Source organism: Embiotoca jacksoni, unplaced genomic scaffold (assembly GCF_022577435.1).
Source record: "Embiotoca jacksoni isolate LCO1_2020_lvr unplaced genomic scaffold, fEmbJac1.0.p SCAF_4, whole genome shotgun sequence".
In the NCBI taxonomy this organism is placed as follows: domain Eukaryota; kingdom Metazoa; phylum Chordata; class Actinopteri; family Embiotocidae; genus Embiotoca; species Embiotoca jacksoni.
Window position 1 is genome coordinate 23,958,180 of NW_027185392.1, and position 19,145 is coordinate 23,977,324.

The 19,145-nt window shown below is 40.7% G+C and overlaps 1 protein-coding gene across 1 annotated transcript; it reads left to right on the plus strand.

Moving 5' to 3' along the window:
• The first annotated feature begins 3,260 nt into the window (after positions 1-3,260).
• LOC138209277 (E3 ubiquitin-protein ligase pellino homolog 1-like) lies at positions 3,261-18,460 on the plus strand. The gene is made up of 7 exons (XM_069167740.1): positions 3,261-3,413; positions 8,663-8,852; positions 14,325-14,454; positions 14,699-14,800; positions 14,897-15,094; positions 15,232-15,420; positions 16,739-18,460. The coding sequence occupies exons 2-7, from the start codon at positions 8,767-8,769 to the stop codon at positions 17,315-17,317; spliced, it is 1,284 nt and encodes a 427-aa protein (XP_069023841.1). The 5' UTR covers positions 3,261-3,413; positions 8,663-8,766; the 3' UTR covers positions 17,318-18,460.
• The last annotated feature ends 685 nt before the right edge of the window (positions 18,461-19,145 follow it).

A 19,145-nucleotide genomic window follows, 5' to 3' on the forward strand; every position in this document is an offset into this window, starting at 1 on the left:
TATAAAGTACTGCGTTCAGTCCTCAGTGTGAGAGCTCCATCTGCACATGTTTCCATACTTGATACTGTGTGCAGACTTACGCACTCAAAACACCAACTAAGTAGGTCTGATTAGAGAGGAGGACCATGTTTTGGAGCCTGTTGTTGCTGAACAGCTGCGTTGACTGCTTATTTTACTGAGAATGTCTTATAGGATAAAAAAAAAAAAAAAAAAAAAAAAAAAGACACATGGACATTTGAACAAAATTTTAAATTTGATTTTTCAGTCAAGAATCAATAAAGACAAATATTAGGATAGAAATCAGGCCTAATGTCAATTTAAGTTCATTTTCATAAGGAATATATGTATAAATGTATAATGTAAATATGCCGCCATTTGTCCTCATATTTTCTTAAATCAACACTAAGTTCCTCCCTTATACACGTGTACAACCAGTGATGAAAGTTTGAGTCTCAAATGTCAGATAGCTTCAACCCCTCATCCCTGTTTGTCTCATCACATTCAGGATGCAGGTTGACTCAGACATTATAGAAGCACATGGCGCCAATTCATTTCCTGCATTCAGCGGTGAACGCGCTTATATTCTCTTTTGAATAATATCAGACAACTAATACAACTAATAATCATTTTCTATGAGAGGTTGAATCCTCTGAATAACATCAGCGCCTTTAATCGTTTTGTCAACAAGAGAAAGTCGCCAAACTAACTGATGTGAAAGCCGCGTTAACATCAACATGTACCCGGTTACTCCGGATGTTAAATATAATAAGTGTGGTTATAGTACTTGAACAGTTTATCCGCTTGTGTTTTAAATTGTAATTCACCAGATAAGCTTCAGTTAACGCGCCTTCTTCTACTGAGACACAACCTCACACAAACACAACACGTGTCAGACTTCATCCATTCATTCATTCATCCATTCATCCATTCAGAGGTCCGTCAAGAAATCATCACATTTAGACACAATAGTAAACGCAGAGTATGCGGAGCTCACCTGCGGGTCGGGGAGGGTGTTTCCCGGGTCTGACCGGTCCGGTCCGGTCCGGTGCTGACTGACTGACTGACTGACTGAATGAATGAATGAATGAATCAAACACCGCAGCCTGGGTTGTTTTTTTTTACTGTTTTTGGCGCGTGGAAGGAGGCGGATACCGGAAAAGTTGGTTTGAGGAGTGCTGCCTGTCAGAAGAGTGCAAATGAGGCCAACTGTTACAAGTAAATAAAAGGCATATAAGGTATTCTGTTCAATAGATAAATAACAGATGATAAAACGATATTAGATAACTCACATTCTGAAAACATCCAGGAACTTTCGATATGATTACCGAAATTATTATTGGATTAATTCATAATTATAATACCATAAAATTAATTTCAAACGTAAGCTACACTTTTCACAGTGTCCAATAGAGGAGTCTCTTTTCACAAGAGACATTTTGATCTGTGATGTGAGGACCATCAGTGTCCGTGAGAATCCATTTGTTATGATTTGTTTAGATTAAACCAGCTGCACGAAGTTGTGACGTTTTCAACGAAGTAATCAGTTTTCATCTTATTTTATCAGAATGATCCATTAAAAAAAAAAAGAAAAAAGGATGTATCTGTTATATATGAAGATTCTTCCTTTTCTTTTAAAATGAAACTATATTTATATATACTTTCATGTGATTTCACAACTCAAACACTAGATGGCCTCACACAGGCTGTTTAATGGGATTCGGTCTTTTGTCTTGATGTTTGGATAATTATTGCTGATGAAACATTATCTGGGGACAAAGACACATTAAAAGGGAATCTGATGATGAATTAAAATCACTTGTTTTGCAGGAGCTAAATTGATTTCCTATCTGAGCAGTGCTCCTCTGGTTCATCCCGCTCTGCAAGTTTGCACAGAGGTTTGGTTTGTAAATGAGTCATCCTTCAAAGTGTCCTTTTATTGTTATTGTTTTATATCTCTGATAACTGAAGCCACTGTATGTTTTAATTCTACCTTGGAAGTCTCCTTTACTATACTTTAGTTGTGTGTGTTAGAAGACCCATTTTCAACCAACTTTAACACAACCTGGTCGGCTCACAGTTACACTGCAGTTTTCAGGGCTTCTAATTAGATCCCAAACAAATGTGTCTCCTGGGAATAGAAACGTGCACGTGATTTATGAGAATCTTTTATCACGGGAACAAGTGGCAGGAACAAAAAGTCACAGCTGGTTGTTCAGACACACAGCACACTGACAAACCAGCGAGGAGATAATCAGACCTTCTGGTTTTAAACTTTCACAATAAAAGACACGCTAAATGTCCAAATGTTTCCTTCATTTTTCTCAAATAAGGTGAGAAACAGCTGAATCTGGCTAAGCACAATAGAAATTAGTCATTTCAGTAAAAGTTATTTCAGATTGAAATTCATCACATATCATCACACTTTTTAAGATTTCAAGCTAAATCTATAAAATAAATAAGGCATACAACTAAATGACTGTGTTATTTAACATCCAGCCCCCATTTTAATATGTAGGCTATCGTGTGTCATACATGTTCCAGCTCTTATATGGAGCCAAATCGGGGCCAAAATAATTTCACAATTGAATCAAAATTATATTCAAGTTGAAAAAACTTTTCTCATACAAATTCTTCTAGTTTAAATACATTGTTGTATTTTGAAAAGTTCAAGATCAAATCTTGACCTTTCAGTTTTAAATTTTTGTTTTTCATTTACTTATTTTTTTTAATTAACAAAACTTTTGGCACCGATTTGGCTCCATACTCTTACACAGTTGAGTAATCATATTCCATATTATTATATTATAATCATATTCTAAAAGAAGTTATGTGAGTTTGAAGAACGTTAGCACAGCAGAGAAAATGTCAGGCACAGCAGTGCTCACCTTAAAACTCACTTTGACCAGTTCTGAAATTATGGACCTGGGAATCTTTTCTCCAGCATTCAATTTTGAAATGAATTTAGATTATAATTCTTGTAGATTCAGATTTTTTGGAGGAGGGAGTATGATCATTTATAATTCGCCAAGTTGATGTAACGTTTTGTTTCCTTGACCAGACCCCAGCTATTATACAAAGCTGAGGGTATCTTGAAATCCAGTTTTTTATTGTTGTTGTTGGGCTGAATTTCAATGTGCAACTGAAAAATAAACATGTTCAGCATCTGTAATCTGTACCTGCGGTAGTTTTATTTTGAAATGCGGAAGTCGGAACCGTTACTATCCGCTCTGGATGTAACTTAGTTGTAAACTGCTTCTCAGACGAAGCGACACCTCACTGAGTTCGGTTTTGTTCGGTTCTCTTCAGACTAAAGCTCGTTAAAGTACCGGCAGGTTTTGCGGGTCTCGGACGGTCAGATACCGGAACCAGGACTTCCGGGACTTCAACATGTTTTTGGAGAAGCTGCGACTCTGGTGAGTTTATTGTTGATGAGGTACTTTTTCTTCCTCCTTTGTAAATTTACTAACACTGAAGTGTGTTTTCCGCTTTAGAGCAATGCTGAATAAACAAACTAATAAGATTTAAAAAAAGTGGTTATTTTATTATATTAACGACCGAAAAACAGAAGAATATTTGATGTTACTGACGTCAGCGAACCGGATTTATCTTTAATCTGAACATTCAAGATACAAGTTGTATAAGGTTTGTTTTTCCTGTCATAACGCTATTATATCTATCTATCTATCTATCTATCTATCTATCTATCTATCTATCTATCTATTATCTATCTATCTATTATCTATCTATCTATCTATCTATCTATCTATCTATCTATCTATCTATCTATCTATTATCTATCTATCTATTATCTATCTATCTATCTATCTATTATCTATCTATCTATTATCTATCTATCTATCTATCTATCTATCTATCTATCTATTATCTATCTATCTATCTATCTATCTATCTATCTATCTATTATCTATCTATCTATCTATCTATCTATCTATCTATCTATTATCTATCTATCTATCTATCTATCTATTATCTATCTATCTATCTATCTATTATCTATCTATCTATCTATCTATCTATCTATCTATCTATCTACTATCTATCTATCTATCTGTCTATCTATCTGTCTATCTATCTATCTATCTATCTATCTATCTATCTATCTATCTATTATCTATCTATCTATCTATCTATCTATCTATCTATCTATCTATTATCTATCTATCTATCTATCTATCTATTATCTATCTATCTATCTATCTATCTATTATCTATCTATCTATCTATCTATCTATCTATCTATCTATCTACTATCTATCTATCTATCTGTCTATCTATCTGTCTATCTATCTATCTATCTATCTATCTATCTATCTATCTATCTATTATCTATCTATCTATCTATCTATCTATCTATCTATCTATCTATCTATCTATTATCTATCTATCTATCTATTATCTATCTATCTATCTATCTATCTATTATCTATCTATCTATCTATCTATCTATCTATCTATCTATCTACTATCTATCTATCTATCTATCTATCTATCTATCTATTATCTATCTATCTATCTATCTATCTATCTATCTATCTATCTATCTATCTATCTATTATCTATCTATCTATCTATCTATCTATTATCTATCTATCTATCTATCTATCTATCTATCTATCTATCTACTATCTATCTATCTATCTATCTATCTATCTATCTACTATCTATCTATCTATCTATCTATCTATCTATCTATCTATCTATCTATCTATCTATCTATCTATTATCTATCTATCTATCTATCTATCTATTATCTATCTATCTATCTATCTATCTATTATCTATCTATCTATCTATCTATCTATCTATCTATCTATCTACTATCTATCTATCTATCTGTCTATCTATCTGTCTATCTATCTATCTATCTATCTATCTATCTATCTATTATCTATCTATCTATCTATCTATCTATCTATCTATCTATCTATCTATCTATCTATTATCTATCTATCTATCTATCTATTATCTATCTATCTATCTATCTATCTATCTATCTATCTATCTATCTATTATCTATCTATCTATCTATCTATCTATCTATCTATCTATCTATTATCTATCTATCTATCTATCTATCTATCTATCTATCTATCTATTATCTATCTATCTATCTATCTATCTATCTATCTATCTATCTATCTATTATCTATCTATCTATCTAACTATCTATCTATTATCTATCTATCGGGAGAGAGAGAGATACTATATATACAGATATAGATATAGATATAGATATGTGAGTCCGACTGATACTGGATTTTTGAGGACAATATTAAGTCAATAATTGTTCCATAAACCAAAATGTGGTTATCAAACACTTACAACTAAGATCTGGAATGGATTCATAACATTTTAAACTTTATTTATCAGTGCATTGAAAAAGTGAACCGAACAGGGAATTTTATGATTATAAATAAGTATAAATAAACACAAATAGAACAGGTTTCTGAATTACAGCATTTTTATCTGCATCATGTCGGGTATCTGTTCCTCAGATGTCTACCCAGTACAACTATATTTTCTGGTCAGAATATGGACATTTTAACGTATATCCATGTATTTTTAAACCAGGTGTGAATGAGACAGTATCGTTCATAACAATATAGTTACGTTACAGAACCCTGATCTCTCCTCTCCTCTCTGCTCACTCCTCCTAAATACAGAAAGTTAACTTTAAGGAATAGAGCAGCAAAAACAAAACCTCGACAGACATGCCGGCAGCTCAAACTGAGGAAATACACTTTGAGCAGCACCTCAGTCTGTTATCATTAAAACCCACTGGAGGAGCATTCTCAGAAATAAGTCTATTTTCATTTAATATAGGCTATTTATTTTATCATTTTTATTTGCATTTTTGCTACTAGATGTTTTCAAACTGTTTGTAACTGTTGCATCTTTGTATTTCGTTTTGATCAAAAGTTTATTTTAAATAAAAGTGCTTGTGACATCTCATGTGGCTTTGACTTGGAAATAAACATTCAGCCCACATTGGTGAAAATACCCAACGATATATTGTGCACTGTCATTAAACCTTAAAATAAACGAGATGTTTTTTTCAGTCCTCGTATGACCGTAGCCTGTTGTCAGGGCTGTGCCGGTCCGGTCCCGCTGGCCCAGCTGGCCCAGCTGGCCTGCTTTGTTCTGGCCACACCAGCTGATTAGCATGCACCGTCCCACTCCAGCATCTGTTCCTGCAGACGCTGCTTTTGTTCCCCATTGAAATCCTGAAACTTTGCCCTTTTTGTCCAACTGTTCGCTCCTATTAAAAGTTGATAGACATGTCAGCCGCTCCACAGATGGAAATGCTGACGTGAAAGTTTACATCCACACGAGATTACATCTCATTTGATCTTTTTGCCACGTTAACACCTGCGGAGCCTCCACCGGTCCGGTGTTAAAGTTGTGTAACTCCCGTGTTTGTTGTCTATAGGAGGGGAGACGGAGACCGTTGAAAGCGGCGATGCCGACTCCCACGTCTGCTTCCTGATTGGGTCTTATCACTCAGGACGTGTCCTTCCCTGATTTGTCATGCCCCAGTCCCGCTAGCCTTTTACAAAAGGACAAACAGACTTTCCCTTTGACCGCCGGTTGTTTCAACAGGCACGATGACTGACAGGCGTTGCTGAATTTGTGGTCAATGCTAGTCACTGCTTTGTTCAGTATGCTGGTTTTAAATTGCACCGCCACACTCGAGGAGGGTACAACTGTTGCTGTAACTCTTCCACTGGGCTGGGAAATAGACACTCACAGAGCTGAAGTTACATCCAGGTAACTACCAATTTGCTGCGCCGAGTCGAATGATATCAAATGTTCTCGGGACCGCCCTCCAAATCTGAACCCTTTTGGATCCGACATTTTGCATGCATGTACCATGGTAAACATATGAACGGCTAAATACCTGCTGACGTGTAAGAACCGGTGTGAAATCCTCCTCAGCACATGGTAACACAGATTATGTTTGTCTTCATCATCATTTCTTCATCATTGTGCACCAGCACCCACCAACGCTTTGATATTTTCTCTTGTTTCTTGCCTTGTTCTCTGTTTCTCAGCTGTTATGATTTCATCTGGAAGGTTACGAGGAAATCGAATTTAAAAACCAGGCAGTCCTGTCTTTAGGTGTTTTTTACAGCGTGGCCCACCCGGAAATGCAAAAGTCTGCCACTGACTGAGTAAACTACAGTTACAGTTACACCATTGGTCGGCACAATAAATGGCGCGTGACTGAGTGATGCGTCATCATTGGTCGGGCTAATGCCACAACTTCCTGTATGTGTTTCAAATTAATTGGAGATAAAGTTTTAGCTGAATTTCAGGAGCAGGACCACGCCTCAACCACTCCCCCACTTCCGGCCACACTCCTCTAAATGTCCACCCACTCTAAACCTCGGCCTGTTCACGTTTTCTGCATCCCTCCCTCCCTCCCTCTTGTTAAACCGTTCCACTTATGGTTATCATGTTTCATAGCCTTTATCCTTCCGTCCCACATGGAGATCTCGGGGATCTGCAAGGTCCGGGAGCCGCAGTGGATCCTCGACTAAGCCTTCCCCAAACCGCGAAACTCTCACCCCGGCTTAATCTCCCCCAATCAATGAAGGTTCGCCCTCAGCCGAGGCGGTCCTAGCTAGTGAAAAGCCCTCTTGCTCTCATGCCCGGTCCAGCCGTATACTAAAGGTATACTTATCTATGTCTGCTCTGTTTGTACTCTGAAGCTTTTATTCACTGACAAACTTGTAGACAAGAATATAAATCAGAATTTGATGATATAGAAGATCCTGATTTTTTTTTAAGTGTAAATTTGGCAGGACTTTACAGAAATGTTAAAGATTGCATTTGCTCAAATGGTCAACAAATGTTTTGTACACTTATAAAGGAACTTGTCATAAATCAAAGTTGTAAAACAGAAAATTGCAGTGAGATTCCCACTATTGTATTAAGGATCTGAATTTTGAACTCTTAAACATGGAGCTAATGAATTTCGTCAGTGGGGAGAATGAAGAAAGAACTGCATTTAAATTGCTGTCGGATCATAATAATGAACGTCAAAGCCAAACTCTACTGGATGTTTCTAAGCATGATACGTGGGTTCAGACATCGCTTACAAATGGGAAAAAAAACCTGCAACTCTCTGGTTATTAATTCAACATCGCTGCATGTTGTCATAGTAACCAGCTGTGTAACTGCCAGATTTATGATGACGTCTTCTTTTCTGCCTTTTGACATCACAGTTGGGCTTCTCAATGAATGCTCGGCTTGTGTTTTTTTTTCCACGGTACAAAGGATTGTAACATCGATTCCAGTGTGCTGCTAAGTGAGTCACTCCGTCACGGCCCCCGTTTTACACCTAACAACCCCACTCAGTGTGCCGCGGTGAATACATACATTGTCTGCCGCTGGTGCTCCCTGCACAAAGACAAGTGCGCGTACATTGTAGCAATGAATGGTGTTGTGTTTAAGCCTTTGTGTGCGTTTGTATGACCGTCTCAAGTGGGTTTTAATTCAAATGTCTAAAGCGATGGCTTCCCTGGTTGTTGGTGGAAAAAATGATACCCTTCACATATAGTCATTGATTTTCAGCCACCAGAATCATCAGAAAGCGCTGAAGTCCAATCATTCGACCTTCTTCTGATTGTGTCTGCAGCCGACGTGTTGTGTTCCTCCGCTGATGGAGAAGCTGTGACGGTGACGGAGGAGTTTCACCCGCTTTGAAAGGCCTCACCCTGCTTCCTCCAGAGGGCTGCACCCATGTTCTCGCTGAGTCAGGAAAACATCTCCACCTCCCCGACGTCCATCAAAGCAGCCGTGAAGTATGGAGAGCTCATCGTGCTGGGGTAAGACGCTCGCTCGCCACGTTTCACACGCAGCGTGTCACCGCTTCAGCAACGTGTGTGTTCACGTAACTGCTGATTATAAGAATGCCATAAATGTTTTGAGTCTTTTTCTACCTTCAAGACGGCACTGAGAACGTTTCACCTCAGACACCTCAAGCTTGTTTCAGATCAGGTGAAAACACTGAAACTTTCAGTTTTGACCAGGTACTGTGTGAAAAGCCTCCAGGACTGCACAGCGGTGTGTTGTTTCAAACCAAAAACACATACAGCAACCAAACATGGACATTAAACAACAGGAATTTCTTACATGTAAAGAGGTTTTTGTAAGTGAATCTGAAATATTGACACCAGTAGATGGTTTATAGATTTGTCTCACTCTTTGCTACTTGCTGTTTTTCATTTGCTGTGGTTCACATTGTTGAAATCAAACACAGGAGACTTCTTTGCTTTGTGATAAACTCATTTTACGAGAAGCTGCGTACATTTGGATTCAACAACAAGTAGCTCTGCCCCCAGAGATCTGATTGGTCAACTGAACATCTGGAACAAATCATCATAACATCACATCCTGCTCATCACTAGAAATATCCCTCCACCTCCTCAATGGAATATAGAATTAGAATAGAGTTTCATATAATATGTAATATAATATAGTTTCTACTTGTTATAGTTCTATTAAATGACCCATTTGGTGAAGTCGGGTCTCTTTTGGTCCTTTTTGGTCGCTCCGAGCACCCGTACCGTAACACCACGGATAGTCACGCACTTACAGTCCTAGAGGAGGCTAGCTGGACCGGTTTGGTTTGAACACATGACACGGAGCTAAAATGTTAAAAACACATGAGAACATGGATATCTTTGTTCATCAGATATCTTTGTTCATCAGATATCTTTGTTCATCAGATATTTTTACTCATCAGATATCTTTGTTCATCAGATATCTTTGATCATCAGATATCTTTGTTCATCAGATATCTTTGTTCATCAGATATTTTTGTTCCAACCAGACTGAACTAGCTGAGCAGTTTAGTGTTTCTATGTTCTGTATTTATTCAGTTGGAGACTAGAAATCCTCTCTGCAGGTTTTTAATGAGTAATTTGGACATCCTAACAACAAGGAATTACAATAATCTAGTCTAGAAGTAACAAACGCATGAATGAGTTTTTCTGCGTCACGCTGAGGAAGGATTTTCCTGATTTTATTAATATTACGTAGATGAAAGAAGGCAGTTCAGGAGATTTGCTTTATATGGTGTCTAAAGGACAAATCCTCATCAAAGATGACTCCAAGGTTCCTCACAGTTTTGCTGGAGGCCAAGACAACGTCATCTAGAGTAACTAAGTGATTACAGAAAGAGTTTCTGAGGTGTTTAGGACCAAGTACAAGAACTTCCATTTTGTCTGAATCTAGAAGCAGGAAGTTTTTGGTCATCCAGGCCTTTATGTCTTTTAGACAGGCTTCAAGTTTTACTAACTGATTAGTTTCATCTGGTTTTATAGAAAGATATAGCTGAGTGTCATCTGCATAACAATGGAAGTTGATGCAGTGCTTCCTGATGACATCTCCTAATGGAAGCATGTACAAAGCAAAAAGTATTGGGCCTAACACTGAGCCTTGTGGAACTCCATAACTAACTCTTGTTTGTCTGGAAGACTCATTGTTGACATGGACAAACTGGAATCTATCTGATAAGTAGGATTTGAACCAGTCTAATGCAGTTCCTTTAATCCTCGTAACATCTTCTAATCTCTGTAATAAGATCGTATGATCAATCGTACCAAAAGCAGCACTGAGGTCCAGAAGAACAAGTCCAGAGACGAGTCCATTATCTGAGGCTAACAAAAGGTCGTTAGTAACTTTCACCAGAGCTGTTTCTGTGCCATGATGAACTCTAAAGACTGAACATCTTCAAACAGATCATTCCTTTATAAATGATCACAAAGTTGATTTGCAACAACTTTTTCAAGGATTTTAGAAATAAACGTCAGGTTGTAAATTGGTCTGTAGTTTCCTAAAACAGCTGATCAAGAGTCGGCTTTTTAAGTGAAGGTTAAATTACAGCCACTTTAAAAGCCTGCGGTACATAGCCAGTTACAATAGATAGGTTGATCTGATCTAATATGGAAGTATTAATTAAAGGGAAGACTTCCTTAAAAAGTTTAGTTGGGATGAGATCTAACAGACAGCTAGAGGATCCAGATGAAGAAATAATTCTAGTTAACTCAGAGAGCTCAACAGGAGAGAAATGTTCCAAGTTTACATCTGGTCCTACAGTTGCTTTCAGGGCTGCTGTGCTTAACATCACATCAGTGATGGTGTCAGGAAGGGTCGGCCCGATTCTCTCCCTGATAGTAAGAATTTTATTAGTAAAGAAGTTAATGAAGTCATTACTGCTGAGAGCTGAAGGAATAGAGGGTTCAACAGAACTGGGACTCTTTGTCAGCCTGCTACAGTGCTGAAAAGAAACCTGGGGTTGTTCTTGTTGTCCTCTATTAATGATGAATAATATAAAGTTCTGGCCTTATGAAGAGCTTTCTTATATAATATTAGACTATCCTTCCAGGCAGGTGAAATTCTTCTAAATTAGTGGAACTCCATTAATTACATCATTGTATTTCTTCTATGTATAGAAGGAAAATGGTCTTTTTGTAATAAAAGTAACGCTGCAACAAAAAACACCCAAAACAAGCGACTTCCCCATTCATGCATGTAACACATTACCAAGTAAAACCACTCACAGGCTCCGCGTTATCTGATTGTGCTGTTTACTCTGTCGGCATCTAAATGAAACACAGTTTTATGGTTACCATGACATCCAAGGGTCCACAGTTCCCCCTCAGATGAGTATTAATGATCACATGCTAGGGCTGGATATTGTCCTTTAAGTCCTTTTTTTTAATTTAACGAAAGAGTTCTCTTTCTGTGTTAGATGCCTCAACACCAGCAGTCGTACCGAGTTGCTTTATACAAAATGTTTATGATGGGCACAATGAGTTTAATCATGAATGACATGATTGACAGCTGGGTGTTTGTGGATCTGCAGCGTGCTCTGAACATTCGATCAGCTGTTAATCTGAATTTCCCAATTTATATTTCATATTTCCCCCCACCATCGCAGACTTTTGCATTCTTTTGCACTGTGGCAAGTCTGAGTCTGTGTGTGTGTGTGTGTGTGTGTGTGTGTGTGTGTGTGTGTGTGTTCGTTCCTGCAAGTATGGAACCTCTGGTTCAGATAAGAATTTGAATCCATTTAAGTGCACAGTGTGAAAGTCGGTCCGTTGTTTTTAGTTTGTTTGCTGCATAATTCGGTCTAAATCAGCAAAGAATGCCGCTGACATCATTCACTGTGGACCCTGTGGTTCAGGGAGGTCGAGGGATGTCAGGAAAGTTGCGGTTTCGGACCTTTTGGTTGCTTTTGTATGATTTACTGGGAGTTTCTGCAACTGGTAATCCCACCGGTCATAAGGATTATTTTAAAGAGCCACATGGTGGTGAGAACAGAGGGTGTGTTATGTGTTACAGTGGCGCCTGGGTGGAGTCGGGGTGGTCTGAGTTTGTCTAAGGTATGTGTTACTTTATCTGAAAGGCAGGAAGTTTGTATTACCCAGTGAAAGAATGACTCGACTCGGAACCGCGCTCAGATGTTTACTCGACCCGTCTGGCCCCGAAGACAAACTCTTTCAACTAGAGGTCCCAGAGAGGACGAGAAAAATGCTCTTCATGGTGTTTTGCAAGTAAATGTAAATCAGTTAAAGTTAAATTAAACAGACATCCTGACGCTCCAGCTGGTAAAATAACATCCTGCATCTGATCCCGGAACGAAGCCGTTGTTTCACTTTTCTCTCTCAGATCCAAAACTGCTGGTTTGTTGTGTCTTGTTTCTAGAATTAACAGGTGTGTTGAAGCTGTGAATACTACGGAGTGGCCATGAAGAGAAGAAGAAAAAAGACTCATTTGTTTGCACGTTTTAATTCATTTGTGCGCACGAGATGAGTTTCTATGGAGACATCACAGCAGAACAGTTCCTCCTCTCAGCATGAAGGTCACCTGCTTCAACTGTCAGCTGACCGACTATAAAGGCGATAGCATCCTCAGAGTTAGCATGTTGCTAACGATATAATCACAAACTCTCAATATCATCGTTATTGACTTTTACTAACAATAATCCTTCACATCCTTCATCACAGCTGTCCTTAACTAACACAGTTGTTGTCGATGTAGCCATCACAGCCAGTCTGACTAATCGATCACAGATATGGATATGACCGGTATTAAACGTCATGTGCAGCAGGATTGTAAAATCTATGGTCTAGTTTTCCTCAGTTCATACGTACACCAGATAGATGATAGAGAGAAAACATCCCCACGTCTTTGTCAATGATGTCAAAGCCACCAGAAAACAGCTGCTGCCACGATAAGAACAATCGTTTACTCACTCAATGTATTTATACCTAGTGTAGCGTCTGTGTTAGCCTTTTTGGTGACTCTAAGTCTGTCATTGATTAGCCAGACTGGCTGTGATGACTCGGCTCTGGCTAACAACTGTTCACTAAGGACAGCCGTAATGAAAGGATGCAAATTATTGTTAGTAAAAGTCAATAACGATGATATTGAGAATTCTCCCTGAGCTTAAAGATTAAAATCATTTGATAAACAATGTGTAGTGAGTGAGCTTTAGACGTATGAATGTGATGTGCAGAAACATTCATCTTTTAGGATTCAGGTTTTTCACACCGGGACACATAATGAACATAAATATCCTGAACAGGGTCACTGAGGGGCTGAAACAAAGACGGGTTCACCCGGGACAGACAACCGCTCATCGTACATTCACACCTACGACCGTTCTAGAACCAACCGCATGTCTTTGGACTGAGCGGGAATATCCCATCAGACACCGGGAGAAACCTCCGGAGACAAGCAGCTCGCTGGAACCCACAACCTTCAGCTGAGGCAGCGCCAACCGCCCAACAACCGCCGCGCCGCGCTGCAAAACAATGATTATGTGTTTTTTCTCGGGTCTTTTTTTTTTTTCACAAAAATCCAGTTATGTGTTGAAAAACTCAACCACAGTGAAGAATTTCGCTGGCTTCCTGTCTGAAGGCCGTTGTGGACACCAGAGTGCGTCTGAGGTTCAGCTCTCGTTATTTTCGTGGTATTGTAGGCAGACCTGAAATGAAGCTGTCTGGGCACCTCGACTGCTCCAGCGTCTTAATAGTTGTCTTTTTTTGGGGGGCAGATTTAGTTCAATTAAAATATGTTCTTTTCCATGTTTGCCTCATATATGAGCCTCTAATTAAACTCTAAATCCAAATGAAGTTTGCGCAGCATCGTTTGTAAAGAGGCTGAAAATAATCGTTGTCATGGTGATATAATGGACATGCACAGTACGACTATTTGTTTTATCGACACCCTGCAGACCTGCATGGAGTTTTATGGACCTTTTCACGATGCTCGTGGTTTGTGTTCAGGTGTAACGGGTCTCTGCCCAACGGTGACAAAGGGAGGCGGAAGAGTTGCTTCACTCTCTGCCGCAGAAACAAGGCCAACGGCGTGAGGCCGAGCACCGTCCACACGTCCTGCACACCGCAGGCCGCCAAGGTGAGAGCTCAACACGCAGGGAGGACGACCGCGACCCGCCGTGGTACTGAAGTCTGGTATTACCAGGACAGACTCATAAGGAGCTTAACCTCAATAGTATTTTACTACAACATGAGGTGATGTCTCTCACTCCTCACTGCTCCAAGAATAAAATACACCGTTAATAAACAAAGAGAATAATTACAGAGTTGTTTTTCCTGCTGTGAACACGTTTTAACGGAGCATCTCTCCTGTGTTTCTGAAGGCTGTCAGCAACAAGGAGCAGCACAGTATATCGTACACTCTGTCGCGGGCGCAGACGGTGGTGGTGGAGTACACCCACGACAGCAACACGGACATGTTCCAGGTGTGGAAGCCCCTGAATCACAGATCCGATGGTGTCCTATCGGGTTTATTTTCAGGATTTTCAACTCAAACATTCTTTTTATCTGTGTAATTGCAGATTGGTCGTTCCACAGAGAATCCCATTGACTTTGTGGTGACGGACACCATGCCCGGCGGTCCGAGCCACGCCGACGGTCCGGCCGCTCAGAGCACCATCTCCCGCTTTGCCTGTCGCATCATCTGCCAAAGAAACCCGCCGTACTGCGCACGGATCTACGCAGCCGGCTTCGACTCCTCCAAAAACATCTTCCTCGGGGTAGGATGCACTAACTGGCGATGGTAGATTAGATTAGATTCGATGGTAGAGAACGTATGCAACCCTCCAATGAAACCCTCAGGTCACTAGTGACCCTCTTCTTCGGTGTCGAGATGCTAAAAATGACCTCTTCACAGGAGAAGGCAGCCAAGTGGAGGACGCAGGACGGGCAGATGGACGCTCTGACAACAAATGGCGTTCTGGTGATGCATCCTTGCCATGGCTTCAGCCAGGACTCCAAACCTGGTCTGTGGAGGGAAATCTCAGTCTGCGGGAACGTCTTCACGCTACGGGAGACCCGATCAGCCCAGCAGAGGGGCAAAATGGTGGGTGACTGCTGTTCACACAAACTCATACAGAGAACGTATGCAACCCTCCAATGAAACCCTCAGGTCACTAGTGACCCTCCAATGTATGAGAGCGGATCAATACGTTCCCAGGCTGCTCCTGTTGCATGCGAACGATGCGCAGCACCGTGGTGTGCACGGAGCAGGAGGAAGCTGGAACCCTGATGAGTGAATGTTAGAAATGTCTACGCTTAATCAAGAATAACACCGGAGTTACGCACGTTTTTGTGAGCGTCAGATCGGTGCGACTGCAATTTCTCCGTAAACATGACCAGAGGCCGCACTTTCAATTTCGTGTCAAACTCTGGAAATGGGCAACAAAGACCCTTAAAATCCTTCACAAGACGTTGGGCAATAAAGCAATGAGCCTGTTTTGAGTGACATTCGTGTTTCTGAGGAGCCGTCAAAGACGCGTCATGTCAGGAGAAAGCAGGACTGTGAATTCTTCCGTCAGAGTCAGACTGTCAACACTGTTCGGCTGGGATGTTCGGAGGGAAAACATTCAGTGCAAATGACCTGAACTGTGACGCCGTGTCGCTTAAGTTCTCCAAAATGAAAATAGCGCGTTGAAAATGCACAAGTTTCTGTCCCACAACAACACACTTGTCTCCCCTCCACCTCTACTCACTGCATTCGGCTCCTTACTGCTTCTCTCTGTTCCTAATCATTTGTCTCAAACCACCGCGGATGCACCCGGACCACTGCTCATAAAACCACGTGTAACTCAAGTGATGGTTTTGATCAAGCAATGAAATGTGTAACATTTCCTCATCATCCACCTTCCTGCTGCTCCGTGAACGTCACCGTGCTACATCCTTGTTTACAGGAGCAGTCTGGAAACGAATGGATCCGCCCTCCTATTACACTCCACGGATTTGTCTGCTATTTCTACTCTAACCTGGTGGACAAACACTTGCACCATATAGTATTACAACACTTTAGAAAACTTAGAATCACAGATGTGAAGAACAACAGAAGAGTTTGTCTTCTCGCCCCAAAAGAAGCCGAAGAAATTCAATTCTTTGCTTTGTCCTTGTGCAGTTAAATTCAGTATTCAGCCTCTCCAGGATAACAGATGATCTGTCATCGTATCCAGATGTCTATATGATAAGACCTGCTTGATTTTTACAGTATGGCTGTCATTAGGAACTGTAAATTTGTCCAGACAGGGACTCCAAATTAAGAATCAAAGATCTGCCTGCAGTAGTTACAGCAGAAAAACGCATATAATGAGGTATAATAGACACTATATATTGAGGTGATGATGATGACCTGTCTTTTGTTCGTCTCACTCCAGATGGAGTCTGAGTCCAATGAGCTGGTGGACGGCTCTCTCATTGACCTGTGCGGCGCCACCTTGCTGTGGCGGACGGCCGAGGGACTGGGTCTCACCCCCACGGTGAAACACGTGGAGGCGCTGCGGCAGGAGCTGAACGCCGGCCGGCCCCAGTGCCCCGTGGGCTTCAACACGCTGGCCTTCCCCAGCCTGCGCCGCAAGGACGTCCCGGACGAGAAGCAGCCCTGGGCCTACCTTCGCTGCGGCCACGTCCACGGCTACCATGCCTGGGGGGGGCGCCGCAACCCCGAGGTGGAAGCGGAGTGTCAGGAGAGGGAGTGCCCCATGTGCCGGGTGAGGGGCCCCTACGTGCCGCTGTGGCTGGGCTGCGAGGCGGGTTTCTACGTGGACGCCGAGGCCCCCTCCCACGCCTTCGTCCCCTGCGGACACGTGTGCTCGGAGAAGACGACGGCGTACTGGAGTCAGATCCCGCTGCCGCACGGCACACACGCCTTCCACTCCGCCTGCCCGTTCTGCATCCAGTCGCTGAGCGGGGGGGCCGGCTACGTCAGACTCATCTTCCAGAGCCCGCTGGACTAGCAACCACTTCACCTCTTTGTCTGAAGCCTTAACCAACAGCAGGGGTGGAACAATACCAAGTCTGGGGATTTCATAACTTAATTTAACTTAATTTTATTCAATATCTGTGCGGGTTGATTCTCGCCCTTTTTTAAAAAATATACCACATATGTTTCAGGGAGTGTTGAAAGTTCTTCCCAGCTGATGATGTTTCATTTGCTTTACGCTTTTTTATTTATTCTATCACCTCTTCAGTAACATTGTTTTGTAAGTCGTTCCTTCCGGCTGATAACTGTGTCACCCGGCATCAAAGAGCCGTCAGCAGTATGACATCATCACTTTGGTTTCAGTTGAGTGTTTGTGGTGCTTCGGAAGCTTTTCTCGGGGAAACACGACAGTTTTAACCAGTTCAAAGTCCAGGATCATTTTTTTGCTTTGTTTTTGTTTTTCTCTGACATCAACTGACCTCCTTACTGGTGTTTCAATTTTGTGAAGACAGATTAATTACTATTATTTGACCAAATACTTTTATTGTCATGTCACCAAAGCAAACTCTGGACCAGAGGTCAACAAAAGGGGAAACTTTTACTAGAAGCCGTCTTGTGAAACACTTTAGAGTTACAGTTAGTATTTTATTCAACAACATGAAAGTATACTGCAGACATGAATGACTCCAAACCAGCAATACTCTGTTGTTATATGAGCGATAAACACTTATTAAACACTGCCCAGTATTTCTAGAGCCACACAGCCCAATAGATCCTCTCTGACTTTTCCTCCAGCGCCACCATGAGGCCAAACCTCCACTTTACATTTATCATGTACTTTTCTTCAAATTTCTTGAATTGCTTACATGCTCCAAAGAGAATAAACGGTTTGGATTTGAATGACCTCCCGTCCCATCCTCAAGACTGTCATTCTCAGCTCTGTCTCTGATAAGGTTATAAAAGCACCAATCAATGTTTAGTAAGCTGGGAACACTTGGTAGCATCATCAGGTACAGCCTGCAGGTGGAGGGTAAATATATCACTGCAGACGCTGAGCACGTCACTCATTTCCTGTGTTCATTGACCATTATTTTATCTCAGGTCTGTTATTCATGCCGCAGCTATGCATCCGTGCTGCTGACGGTTTCCGGACCAGGTGCAAACAATAAAAACTCACTGCTAATGTTTGTGTGGCTGTCTCTGTCACATGATTTGTTTTTTGAAACATGGCTTACGATGCATCTGGAGCTCGTCGGAGCAACAAGTCATGAGGTCCAAACCTGCTGAAGTGTATCTGATTGACTGTTAGCTGCATCAGGACCGAGTAGTTTTAAAGTGAACACCACAGAGGAACTCACTATTAGACACGAATGACTCATTTTCTTAGAGTCCATCTTTAATGAAGGAGAGCTGATTTAATTACGATTTTAGATGAGAACATGAAGGTGAGAAATCCCCACGATCTCTTACAATGATAAGTTAAATTACACCTGATAAAATATACAAACAAATAAAGGTTTGCACTCTTAAAGAACAAAAAACAACTTTAATTTCAGACAAACTCAGCTACAAATTCTGAATTTAAGGTCAATTGAATTTGCTGAAAATGTCACTTCATTTTCAAAGCAAACTACTGATTATGACTCAAAAGTCTTTGGCGTGTCCATTGGGAGGAACCTCACCAATCATGAACCGTACGCCAGAAATCAGTCAGTCACATGAATGCTGAACGGCTTCAACTTCACTGATCTTGCCTTTATTTCAGTTTTAGAGGCACATTTTTATTCAACACAACCTCATCCAGGGTTTAAAAACCAATCCTCCACTGGACAAATTGGATTATTTGAGCCTGATATTAACAT

Coding starts and splice junctions, on each gene's coding strand:
- LOC138209277 (XM_069167740.1), top strand. CDS start 8,767: ATGTTCTCGCTGAGTCAGGAAAACATCTCCACCTCCCCGACGTCCATC. Junction 8,853..14,324: donor GGAGAGCTCATCGTGCTGGG/GTAAGACGCTCG, acceptor GTTTGTGTTCAG/GTGTAACGGGTCTCTGCCCA. Junction 15,095..15,231: donor CCAAAAACATCTTCCTCGGG/GTAGGATGCACT, acceptor ACCTCTTCACAG/GAGAAGGCAGCCAAGTGGAG.